At 41.6% G+C, this 13,184-nt stretch overlaps 1 protein-coding gene across 1 annotated transcript; it reads right to left on the reverse strand.

The window, feature by feature from the left end:
• Nucleotides 1–2,977: 2,977 nt before the first annotated feature.
• On the reverse strand, nucleotides 2,978–3,921 carry LOC106651984. Its single transcript, XM_014370700.1, has 3 exons — nucleotides 3,754–3,921; nucleotides 3,444–3,588; nucleotides 2,978–3,366 (listed from the first exon to the last, which is right to left on the reverse strand). Exons 1-3 carry the CDS (start codon nucleotides 3,919–3,921, stop codon nucleotides 2,978–2,980), a joined length of 702 nt encoding a protein of 233 aa, XP_014226186.1.
• Nucleotides 3,922–13,184: the final 9,263 nt, after the last annotated feature.

A 13,184-nucleotide genomic window follows, 5' to 3' on the forward strand; every position in this document is an offset into this window, starting at 1 on the left:
CGGAAAATCTGACTGCACCATGAGAAAGCTGAGGAAATTTTCTATCGAAAGAATATCTTCATTTATTTTTTGAGTCGAATTACAATGTTATACATGGGAATTTCTTTTACTTTGTTCGCTGTTTTCTGTTTCCGAGCTGATTCAGCGCGGTTGCGAGGTTTTCGGCTCGCTACAATCAAAACTAGCTCGTAATTCCACTGAAAAAATGAATCAAGATATGTTTTCGATTGGAAATTTCCTCAGCTTTCTCATAGCGTATTCAGATTTTTCGATAAATTTCATTTTCACGAGGAAAAATCAAAAATAGGCATCAAAGATCACTTTTTCCGTACCGAGTTTTTCGAGATATTTAGCTTGGCATGTTTGATGGCGATTTTCTCGGTGAATGTGTGACTTATCGGAAAATCTGACACCACCATTGGAAAGCTGAGAAAATTTCCTATCGAACACAGCAGTCAGTTATTTTTTTTAGATGAGTTTTGATACTTTTTCAGCGACTTAGAAATTGAGTAATTAGCTGTATTTACGAGAAAACATGATTTTTCGGCCCTAAATCACAAAAGTAGCTCTGAAAATAAGCACTATTGAAATTTCAATGGTTCCTACGTGGTTACATGTTCCTAGGACCCCCAAAAACATTTCCCGGGGGTCCGTATCCGCGTAGGTTGAAAAAAAAATTTGCCGCGATTCTACCTCAAAAAATGCGTTTTATTTAAAGAACTGCTCATATATAGCGGACGACATTTATTGGGATTTTAACTCGCGCGTCTCCGTATGCACGAGCCGGTGCGCGCACCGAGTTTACTTTTCCCAAGGCCGTAATTTGCCTTATTATTATCCGCGGGGCCGTTAAATATGCCATGATTCTGCGCCGCGGCACGCGAGCTGCCGCGCAGTCGTGAACTAGAAATGCTATTTACTCGTCAGGATCTTCTCTCTCTCTCTCTCTTTCTCTCTTATCCAATAGTCGCTGCGCCAAGTTAGCACTCGATCCCCAGCAGCAGATATATACATAAATGTAATAATAATAATAAAAAGAAGAAGAAAAAAAAGGTACGCAATAATGCGTAACCGGGCTCGAGCCGTATACGTATATAATACGCGTGGCTCGGCGAATTACATATTAGTTACTAACACGCAGCTCGCTGCTAGCCGAGTGCACGAGATCGAGGATGTATATTATTTAAGTATATCATCGTATAAGCTTTTACCGGCGATCGTGCAGCTGAGAAACTACGCGAGTGTGCGCGAGTGTACAGGTGCGCACGCACCGCACCCGCGGATCGAGGGAGATTCCTTTTTGCTGCTGCTGCTGCTGCTGCTGCTACTCATCACGAGAGCTCGAAAAATTAATCGCGCGAATTCACTTTGCTACGCATGTTGCCGCGCTTTCAATGGATTTATCGAAATATTAGCGCGCGGCTGATAAGCGAGCTTCACAGAGAGAGAGAGAGAGAGAGCTGGAGAGCGCGAGATTATCACTCGATCGCCAAGTCTCGATCGCAACCGACTCGAGGCGTGAGAAAATCCGAAAACTTGGCGTCTGAAATAGATAAATAAAGATGATTGTTTTTGCCGTTCGATTGCTAAGAAAAAACCTCAACTCGAACGACGCCCACGCGTGGATCAAGTTTCCGAGTTCATTTCTGTTATAATGGGCGAATCGCGATTGTGAATGTTCCGGGGTGCGCTAAAAACTCGTCCAGCTGCAATTTCGGTGGTTCGACGCATTCATCGAGGAATCGTTATTATGGATCGAGAACGAATAATAATAGACTTGACCCTCTGTTCATTTTAATGCGCTCTCGTGCTGCAAGCCCTCGACGATTAAACTTCTCCCGCAGATAGATTTGAGCAATCGGGTAAATCCAATAAAGCGAGAAGTACGTTCGCGTCAAATTTTCCAAGAGTAAATAGGATCGTTTTTGCAAAACGTGGCCCAGAGTCACGTAAAAAACTTACCGAATCAATATTCTATGCGCTGCACCTATACTTTACATTACGTTCGACCCTTCGCTATAGGCGATCTCGCGCAGTGCGCTGTACAGGCATGAGATGCGTATACCGCGTTGTGTACAGTGCTTCCGAAGAAGCGATTTAGCCGCCTCTCACCCGAGCTCCATCATTAAATTTAATCATTTCTTCGCCTCTCGATGCTCTCTCTCTCTCTCTTTCGCGCTTATACACACGGCGCGGCACTTTATTATCGCCGAGAATCGAGCTTGAGAAAGGATACGCGCACATCGCGCCGTTACAGCGAGCGAGAGAGCGATTATACCCATTGATACGCTGTCACGGATTGACGGATCTCGGACGTCATTGTGCGCTATTATGAGAGCGCGTGAATTATGCAGACACGTCGCGGCGCGCTGTGATTTTTCCGCGAGACGATGCCGGTAGCAGCAGCAGCAGCAGCGGCAGATTTTGCATGTTACAACTTGTCATCGTTACTCGTACGCGCACGCGTTGATCGATGTGCTTTCGCGAACTCTATAGAAAGTCAGCCGCGAACGGGGGTTATTGTTGGGACGCTTGTTTGCTCAATTAAACGCAGAGCTCTTTTCGATTCACGCGTCGCTCAGCCACGGAGCAGCATTCGACGTTCGATAATTCGATGCTTTTAATGACGATGGTTACGCTGATAAAAAAACGATGAATAAAACGACAATTTGTGTATATAAGGCACATTAGCACAAGGAATTTATATACTGCTTTCGTATCGCAGCGCGAACGGTTACTCCAAAACATCAGCCAGCAAGGTCGCACATTATTCACTACAATAATTGCATACAAATAGTTACAAACATGGGAGCGGATTGGCTCGTTGTAGAATAAAAAAAAAACTTTACGGAGACACAATATTAACGGCAAAGGCGAGAGTCAAAAAAAAACAACTAAACTTGTCAAAAAGCACAAAGACGAGGTTACAAAAGAGACGGAGAGACTAGCCAAAAACGTATAAATTCTAAGGATTTAATCATTCGTCGTCTTGATTCTCCTCGTCGTTGGTCTCGCTGCCGGAGTAGCGACTGTTGGCCAGGCTCTGGCTCCTCGAGCGATTGCCGCCGCCGCCCTTCATGCCCTTGGAATTGCTGCGACTCCGCGAGCCCTGTCGCTGTCGCTCGACGTCGCCGTCGACGCTCTGCTTCTCGGGGTCCTGCTCGTCCTGGCGACTGCTCGAGTCCTCCTCGAGGGTGGGCGTGCCCTCGTGCACCAGCGTCACGGGCTTGCTGCAGTCGCTGCGGCGACCGCGCGACGCGCACGTGCCGCAGGGCTTCTTCTTGCGCCGTCTCGGGCACTTGGGCGGGCAGCGTCTGCGCGGCTTCGGGCAGCACGGCCGGCGCTTGGGCCTGCAGCTCATGCGTTCTGGGCGAAATACGAAAAAAAAAAGAAAGGTTCGTTCGTCGGTCCTCGTGTCATCGAGAGAGGTTATTAAAGAGGACGATTGCGCTCACTCTTTTTTCTGCAAGCGTCCATTTGCGCCAGATCGAGGGGTCCGATGACCTCGGCGTCGGTGTTGAGGCTGTAGCCGGCGTTCGTCTTTTTCAGGATGCCGTACTCGACGCCGCGCTTCAAGGCTGTCCTGAGCTGTTGACCAAAAAAAAAAACACAACATTTTATTTGTGCACGTCACCTAACCCAAAAATCGAGCTTCGTGAATCTTTTAAGCAATTACGTTGAAAATCGACCGAAGCCTCGAACATGAATTCTCGCGAAATAATTTTGATGAGCGGATAAAACGAAAGAGCTAACCTGTCGCTGCACCGTCGTCTCGGAGGCGTTGTACTCGGCCATGATGTACTTCATGATCTCCTTGGCCGTGGAGCCGTGGGCGTCGCGCAGATTCCGCAGAGCCGCCACCACGAGGCCGGACATCTTGGGGGCTCCTTTCTTGCCCCTGGATACTCTGCCGCCCGCCATGGCGTTTCTTCCGCGTCGATTCAGTTCGTCGGCCGTCTTTGGACTCGTCCGTGCTCCCGTACGTCCACGGGGGTTGTTCCGAGGTTCTCTTTCTCTCCTCCTCGTCCTTGTGTCGGTCTCCTCTCTCTTTTTTACGCGTTATTTTTTTTTTTTTTTCAATAATTCCGGTGACGTCTCATTTCGAGATTTATAACACGAGCCGAAAATTTTTCGCGAATGGCCGAAAAAACAAAGGGTTAAGGGTTAAGGAAAAGGAGAGTGTTGCGATCAACGCGTCTTTTTTTACGTTAACGGAGCCTCACTGACTAATATAATAAATAATCGGGCGGTTGCCTAGACGAACTACGGCGCCAGGCGACAAGCGACGATTGCGCTGTTTGGGGAGGAGAGACGCGCGCGCCCGTTGCCAAGGGTACCGATTCGAAACCCGCGCGCGACGGATGTACGGATCGCGGCAGCGGTATAGCTCGACGACGCGTCCGTCTTTTTTTTTTTTTTATCTTTTCGTTCGATTTACATAAAATTCGATTCTGGAGTTTGACGAAAATCACGCGATGCATTTGAATAAAAAACAGAGCCTCGATGCGTCATCTCGGCGCGTAATTCTCTCGCGCCTACAATGGCAAGTCGTATCGGGTCCGAGCGCAATCGGCTTCCTGCACAGTTTAATCATCGTCCCCGAAGCACCGCGCGCGCGCGTTTGTATTATTATTACGAAAGATACATCAAACAAGCTCGGGACGAGACGATAAAGACGCAGCAGCAGTGCATTTTTCTCACACACACACACACACACACACACGTACGGACTTACCGACTGCACGGGTGTCGTGGTATATACGTGCACGAACGCGCGGCACAAAATAAAAAGGAAAAAAAAAATAAACAAATAAAAAGCTCGGCGCGAGAGCAGTAGATTTTTTACGTAATAACGGCAGCCTCCGCTGATGACGCTCATTTTTTATTCCGCGACTGACGGCCGCACAATGGCCGGGCTTGAAAAGCTATATCTATACAAGTCCGCGAATGTAACAAACGGCAGCAACAGCAGCTCCCTGCGAGCGCGTAGCACCTATATATATATAAATGCCGAGCTGCATACATTTATATACACGCGCTCGCGCATCATTATTATCATCGCCTCGGTGTCGCTATTATATAAATGCTCTCGCACGGGGGAGTTCTTTGAGGTATACGCGCGCACTGATGAGCATACATATATATATACTACTCCCATTGTGTTGTCTCTTTATCTGCTTCGGCTCGGCTCGGCTCGGCTCGCGCGTCTTTAATCGCAATTAACGTCGGAGGTTGCAGCGCGAGAAATAAGAAAAGAAAGCTCGACGAGGACGACGACGACGACGACGCGAAAATTACCCGTAATGACCGATTAATGAGAGTTTGTGTCGCGCGCTATTAGCGCTGCGGCTCGTTCTCGGCCGGACCGCACTGATATGTGTAACAACGTGAGAATCGTCGTTATAATAGACGCGAATAGCTCTCCCGGAGGCGGATAGGTATTCGGTGTGACTTTTTCTTCGATCTCGGCGATCGTTGTATAATGATGCGACGAGTTTATCAAGATGAAATATGTTCGAGGATGATTTCTTTCAGAAAATAAGTTCGAACCTTGCCACGCTCGAAAGATCGCGAGAACTGCGCAGTGCGCGCAGACAGAATGAACAATTACATACGCGTTACAGTGGTAGGATCAATAAACCGATCGCGATCGTCGTTATTCGGTCCAATTGTCTTTTTGCGCGCGATATATAAATAGCAAATCGAGCTTGGGTTGCATAAAACGGAGATTCACTTTTCCAGCTCCGGGACGACGAGATCATCATCGCGCGCGGGCAGCAGTAAGAATAATAATAATACTAATAATAACATAATCTCTCACTCGAAACGGGCGCGCACACGAGCTCGGGTAAAGCGTCTGCAATCAGTCATCCAGCGTGCCTATATATATACATACGATCCAGCATATCGTAAAAGAGTACACACACATAAAACGGCAGCACAGAGTTTAGAGGGACGATCAATCCGCGTCGTCGCGGTAAATATCGCATTAATTCCCCCGCCCCAAACTCCGATGCACTTGCGCTTACTGCATTCTAATCGCCGCTGCTGCTGCTCCGAGAAATGTGCAACTTAATCCTCGAGTTGTAAAATTTTCGGCGGCCGAACCGAGCGAGCGCGAGGGGTAAAGAGAGAAGAGAGTAAGACGAATGAGCGCCGAGTCACAAGCGGAGAGGAATCAAACGCGCGAGTCTCCCGCGGATTTCATGCAAAATGATTGCTCAACGCCAGCGCGATCGCTGCCGGGGCGCGCGCGCGGCTCACCGAGCGTCGTCCTCGATGATTAATCGTACGCGTCTATAACTGCATCCAAACGCGCGTCTCTCTCTCTCTCTCTCTCTCTCTCTCTCTCTCTCTCTCTCTCTCTTTCTCTGTTGTTGATGCCACTGCTGATGCTGCTGCTGCTGCTGCTGCTGGGCTAAAAATGCAAAAAGAAAATATAGACGCGCAGTAATAGAGAAGTCACACATAATACACATTGGAGTTTCTTGCATTACATATATTAGTATGCCATTCGCGAAGGGTTTTCATCCGCGCGTGTGATTGATGCGCGATGCTTACCGCAAAAATCCGTACGTTTCAATTAACGCTCGCACGCGAATATTAGATCTCTCTCTCTCTCTCTCTCTCTCTCTCTCTCTCCGACGTGTATATAGTAATGGCAACTCGAAACCCCCCCGTTCGGATGATTGAACTCTGCGAAACGCGCGTGTGATGCTTGCAACAGCCCAAGCTCTCGCTCTCGGCAGCTACTATACTACTACTGTGCGTGTGCGCGGGCGACAACTTTATTATTAGGCGAATGTGTTGCATTAGTGCGTCGGCTGAGCCGAGAATGCGAGGCACGAGAGAAACGCGGCGCGCGTTGCAGTGTGGCGCATCAGGTGGACCGAAACGACGACGACGACGACCAACACGACGACTGCGTCAAGCGAGTGGGGTTGACTCTTTTTCTCTCTCTCTATTTTTCTTTTACGCCGTATGTACATATACGTGTATAAAGTGCGAGAAAGAGCTAGCAATATATACATACGCGTGTGTGTATGCATAGGGCAGCAACGGGTGGGTGGATGCAAACTGGTTTTATATCGCCGATTTTCTATTCTTGGCCTCGTGGGCCATTTTATTTATGTATATCGAATGCACCTATCATCGGACTCGTCGGCGGCACCTCGAGTATACAGCTCGTATTTTGATCGCGAAACTTATATAGGAGTATACGCAGAGTCCGATGCTCGAGTTAACTTGCCATTGGTTTCGAAAGAGTCATTCGCGATTTATGGACAAAAAATCATTTCCCTTCTTTTCTTAAATAATAGAAAACTAACGCAACTGTAACGTATAACGTAACGTCTCGTTAATTATAAAATTATTTTCCCTTTTCCACTTGCAGATATACAGATTTAAAGGTACTCGACATCTAAGGGTCGACACTTTAAATACAATTCAATTTTCATGCATTTTGAGTCCAGTTTGAGTAAAAAATCAAATCAATTCTCATTACTTTATAACTTACTTTAATTTAATGTCTGCTTTTACATAAACTTTGCATTAAATACCAAGCTCTTTTTAACAATGTACACACAATGAATTTATGCGCTTGGATTTCCCGCAAATTTTAAGGAAGACACGAGTCTCGACGCAAAATCATCCGCGAAAATTCGTACGCGACGTCGAGTTAAATAAAGTATAGCATGCCATTATGTACAGCTTTGATAGACTGCCGGTACATACGTACGCATACGAGAAAGCAAAGGAGGCGCGTACGCGAGAGTACGCGAGAGAGATTTATTTGCTCAATGGCGTGTATATATCGCTCCCGCGCGCGCGCACACACATACGTTCAGAAGAGACGTATGTAACAAAAAGTTTTGATTTATTTAATGAAAGAGATGTTCCTTGCGCTCGCTTTATTACGACCATACGTCGTCAAATTTCAGCGACTCTCGTTGGTTTTATTTCAATGCGAATCTTGGCGCTATTTAGCTTTCTCGAATATTTATCGAAATTCATCGGGGATAAGACGAAGCCGATCGCTACTGAAAAACGATACACGCAGCTAGTGTACCACATTTATAATAACCGTGGACATTGCACTCGTTAATTTAAGAGCGAGGGCGGACAGCTACGACGCAAATATATTCCGCGCGTCGTCTTGGTGTGACCTCGGGAAATGCTAGATTATCGTCGTACGCATCGAGCCGCCTCGCTTGTCAGTGGCTAATTTTACGCTAAGCACCAATTATATCACCGTGTGCGTAGGCGATAGACCGGCAGATAGTGACGGATTATATTTCACGACTCTTAGTCAATAAAAAATATATAAATTAATAAATGTATCGTGTTAAATATATAATCTGTCATTATCTGACGGTGTAAAATGTATCCTGATGATACAACTACAAAATTGACTTGTAATGAGTTAACTTGGTTTACTTACTCATACAAAAGATATTAAATTTAATTTATCCAGTGTCAAGTGCATGAGGGAAACTTCATTTTCAAACTTTAAAAATTTTGAAACTACTTTTTAAATTTATGCCTACGGAATGCAACTAAAGCTTTCTTGATACAGTTGAACCTTATATTAGACTCTTTAAAAAGAAAGTGATGAATGACTTTAAAAAAAGTTCTAGACTAACATGCTTCGAGAAACGCGTGGAATTCGTATGCAAGAAAAAAAAATCAAACTCAGATGCTATCGCTGTAAAAAATTGCCAAACAGCAGTTTGAAGTGCAAGTTCGACAAAGTCCCTCAAAAAATTCAGATCCAAGTAAACCAAGAATTTAATTGAAAAAAAAATGGAATTAAATTCCGGAAAGAAAAGTTCAACCGAAAGGAAAAAAATCCTGAAATTGATGTTTTGGCCCCTGGATATGTAATGGATACTAGATAATTTAATAATTAGCGGTGAAACTTTATGGTTTCGTTTCTTTTTAAATAAATTTTTCGTTGTAGAATTTTATGCAACTTTTTTGATTGTTAATGTTTTTTCTTCAACTGTCCCGATATTTTTAGTACAACCGATAATGATTGTAAAAAAAAGAAGTCAAGAGAGCTTTCAAGGGCTAATGAATTAAAATAACTTATTATGGTATTGGTTAATAATAATTTAAATACGTTTATTTGGTAATGTAACAATCAATCGTGCATTAAATTTTTATAGAAAAAAATCGATGATCAGAATATAAGTGAACTGGTGAAATAATCATGTCCTCGCTTTTTATTTATCAAGCTTCGAATTGAAAAATTCGTGTAAAATCCTTATCGACGAATTGCACTTGAATTAAATTCACAAACACCTTGTTCGCATGCTCATAATGCAATGTAACTCAAATATCGACATTTTATTGTGAATTTTGAAATTAGATTCAGACTACTTTTTCCTCATACAAATGCATATAGCAAGCACCGCGAAAATTACGGCCGCCAACACGGCCGACGCGATCACGATCGTCGTGTTCGTGATGACCAGAGTTGAAGCGAAGATTTCTTGGATCTCGTCCGCAGTGGCTGAAACAGATGGTTTCTTTGTCGTGGTTTCCTCTGGCTTGATTGCTGGTTTATCCTTGGGCTTAGTCGCTGATTCAGTTGCTGCGTAATATACGAGTTTAGCTGTAACCGTTTCATTAGGTTTATTTGGTAATCCTTCACTGACGTCTTGTGGCACTGATGATTTATCGTTGGGTCTAGCTGGTTCTTTGGCTAATATTTTATTTTTTAACGCTATAGCAATAAAAAATTTATAAGTTTCATTGTATTTACGTTTAATTCGTTCTATAACTGAAACTGATAGATCTGCGCTGGTAATACTATATGTATATGTAGCATTGGCTATTTCAATAAGTGTATCTAATACTACCTCATCAATCTGGCCTACTTGCATTCTTGGCATTCGTAAGAATACAGTAGCAGCTGGAGCTCCAGTTAATGCCTTGCCACTTTTTATAGTCGCTAGCACTAGGTTAAGTTTTTCTAATAATTCTTTTCTTTCGACTGCTGTCATTAGTGGTTTATTGTCGGGGAATTGCACCATTCTTATACTTATACTTTCGAACACTTTACCAAGAAACATTTTGTTAATTTTATACAATACCCATTCATAGTCCCAATGTGGTTCATAGTTTATGATTTCACATTTTAGACTATCTGCTAGTACAGTAGAAACTATATTGCCAAGTTTAGCGAATACTACTTGATCAATGTGGCCTGCTAGATTTGGTCGAATATCTTTAAATATAAGCGCAAGTTCAGTTGCCGTTTTATTTTTCTGTATAACCGTATCCAGTCCGTTAAGTTTGTCTAATAATTCTTCAGTAGTGAGTGACGGTGCTGGGTCAGTTGCTGGGTTATCTTCGAGTCTAGCTGTCGGCGGATCTCGTTCACGTTGCAGTAAATTATTGAACATTTCGTTTATCTTTGGGGTTAATTTCGTGGTCCATTGTGGTATATCGTGATCATCGGATGTCGAGCCATCGGATTTTAAAGCAGAAGTTATTGCAAAAAATTTTTGCCACACCACTCGATTAATGTGATCCACTTTCATGGTTGGTATTTCTTTGATTATAGCTTCTATTTCGGCTACTGGTTTTGCTTTCTGTACAGCCGTGAGCAGTTCGTCAAGTTTGTTTAATAATTCTTCATTGGGGATTGCTGGCGTTGCACTAGTACATACCACTAATGCCACCAATAGGAGTACAATCTTCTTTGGCTTCATGGTTCTCTACACAAATTTAAATTTTATTAGGTCATGGATAAAATTTGAATGAGATTACTTGATACCATTGCATTTTTATTGTTTAAAAAAAAATTTGAAAATAAAAATATAATGTATAATATAACTCGTTACGTTCAGATGAAAAGACTACTGAATAAGTAGTTTTTCGCGTGTATTTGTTGCATTGAACATTATTTTCCACATGCGTAGAACGAGATTTTCAAGATGCTTAATTTAAAAATCGAGATTTGTGAAATAATCTCAAACAGTAACGCTAATGCGGAAATATAAATTGTAACTTAATTTTGTACGTTCAAATAGCAAAACACAAAAGAGTAAAAAAAATATATTCATTCTTGATCAAACACATATATCTTCGCTCACAGTTTTTTAACACAAATATTTTACATTGAAAAATATTTTTAAAATATACTGTGGAGCTCAAATAACAAATTTTTCACTAAACATAACGAATGTGTGATAAATTGAGAATTACTTTTTACGTGTTACAACTCTCGAGCCAGTTTTACCACTGAATAACAAACTTATTATATGACGTTGTTAATTTTTTGTAACATTTCATGTAGAAAACGAAGCAGATACGGGTCGAAGGTTCGTAAATACCACTGTAATAGTCGACAAAGATAAAAAAAAAATTATCTAATTTGACTCACAGAGATTTTATATGGATCAGTATCTACGCACCTATGACGCGATTTCAGAGTAAATTTTAAAATCAAGATAAAGTTGATTAGCTTTATAATAATTCTTTTCTCGTTACATTATTGCCATAATCATGTAGTCAAGCAGTCAAAATTCGAGTTGTTCAGTTTTGCTACCTTTCGAATGGCAAACAAAATGTGTATACAATTATTATCAACTGTAAATGTTATACTTTTTATGGGCTCAAAGGGGGCTTAAATTTTTTGAATTTTTATATTTACATAATTTAGCTATGTAGACTAGAAAAATTTTTCGGTTTGTTAAATGGATTAAAATTTATACCGTATTATATCTAATTGAGTACACAAGTAGTTTAAGTCGATTTCATGTTAAAATTGTGAGTACTTCTTGATGGAGGAATTGAAAACAGTTTTTATGCCTGAACTTTCAAAAAGAAAATGTTTCTAGCTTGTTGAACCCAGAGCTGTTGAAAGAAATATTAAAAAATTCCCTGTGTTTTTGTATAGAAAGATCAAAAGTTTTTTTGCTTTAAAAGCTCTAACCAGTGTAAAAAAAGTTATAAGAACGGTTCAGTGTCGAGTAATGACACTCATTGATTTCTTATCAATAGGAATTTAATTTATTTTTTATTTAAGTTGACAGGACCCCAATCGCTCATTTGTCTGTACCTGTGAATTACGATGAATAATATATTTTTAATACGTTCGATAATGCTACTGCATTAAAATAAATTATTATGGTTATGGTTAATATTTATTCAGACAATTTTGTTTTTTGTTTGTCAATGTAACAAAAAGTAGTTTATTCATTTTTTTTTATGGCAAAAAAGTGAAGATCAGAATATGAGTGAAGTAGTAAGATAATCTAGTCGTCGCTTTTTTTAATCAAATTTCGGATTGAAAAATTCGAGTTGAATTCTGTAAAATTCACTTAAATTAAATTCGCAAACACTGTGTTCGTATGTGTGTAATTAAATATAACTTAAGTATCGAGATTTTATTATAAATCTTAGAATTAGGTTTTGATACAGAGTCTCTTTTTGTATGAGTAAAATCCGAGCACGGCGAAAACGATGACCACTATGACGAACCACGCGATACCTAGGGTCATGATAATGAATAATCGTACTGTCATCTTCAAGGGCTCATCTGTTTGGTGTATCGGCGTGTCGTCAGGTTTAGCTGCTGATTCAATGGCTGGTTCAGTTGCTGGTTCAGTAGCTGGTTCCGTCACTGGTTCAATGGGTGGGTCATCTTCGAGCTTGTCATTGGGCTTAGTTGTAGGTTCTTCCACTAATTTATTCTTGATCATAATATCAATGAACATTTTGTAAATTTTAATTAACATCCGTTCACTGTTGCATAGGTATTTATCTTCTCGTTCAAATGTTGAATAATCTGGTTGTATAGCCGCAACTATTTCTTCAAGTTTATTCAGTACTAATTGATGAATGCGACCTGCTAGAATTGGTTGTATCTCTTTAAATAAAGCTGCTGGTTGAGTTTTTAGTTCATCTGTCTGTACAGCCGTAAGCAGTTCGTTAAGTTTGTCTAATTCTTCAACGAAGACTGCTGGCATTGTTAAATTTTTGTTTGGTTCAGCTGCTTGTTCATTAACTATTTTATTTTTCAACATTGTAGCAATATAAAGTTTGTAATTTTTATTCAATATCCATTTATTGTCGCATATTCCTACGAAAATGCTGACTTTGTATGAAAGTTCTGAGGCTATAGCATCACCTAGTTCGATAAGTTTATCTAATATAACTTGATCAATGTAGCC

This window comes from Trichogramma pretiosum, unplaced genomic scaffold (assembly GCF_000599845.2).
Source record: "Trichogramma pretiosum strain Unisexual culture from Peru unplaced genomic scaffold, Tpre_2.0 scaffold13, whole genome shotgun sequence".
Classification (NCBI taxonomy): Eukaryota; Metazoa; Arthropoda; class Insecta; order Hymenoptera; family Trichogrammatidae; genus Trichogramma; species Trichogramma pretiosum.

What these genes read in the sequence shown, in the direction of transcription:
- LOC106651984 (XM_014370700.1), bottom strand. Translation starts at nt 3,921, where the DNA reads ATGGCGGGCGGCAGAGTATCCAGGGGCAAGAAAGGAGCCCCCAAGATG. An exon ending in AGACGACGGTGCAGCGACAG is followed by an intron (nt 3,589 to 3,753) that starts GTTAGCTCTTTC and finishes TTTGGTCAACAG; the next exon opens with CTCAGGACAGCCTTGAAGCG. An exon ending in AAAAAAGAGTGAGCGCAATC is followed by an intron (nt 3,367 to 3,443) that starts GTCCTCTTTAAT and finishes TATTTCGCCCAG; the next exon opens with AACGCATGAGCTGCAGGCCC.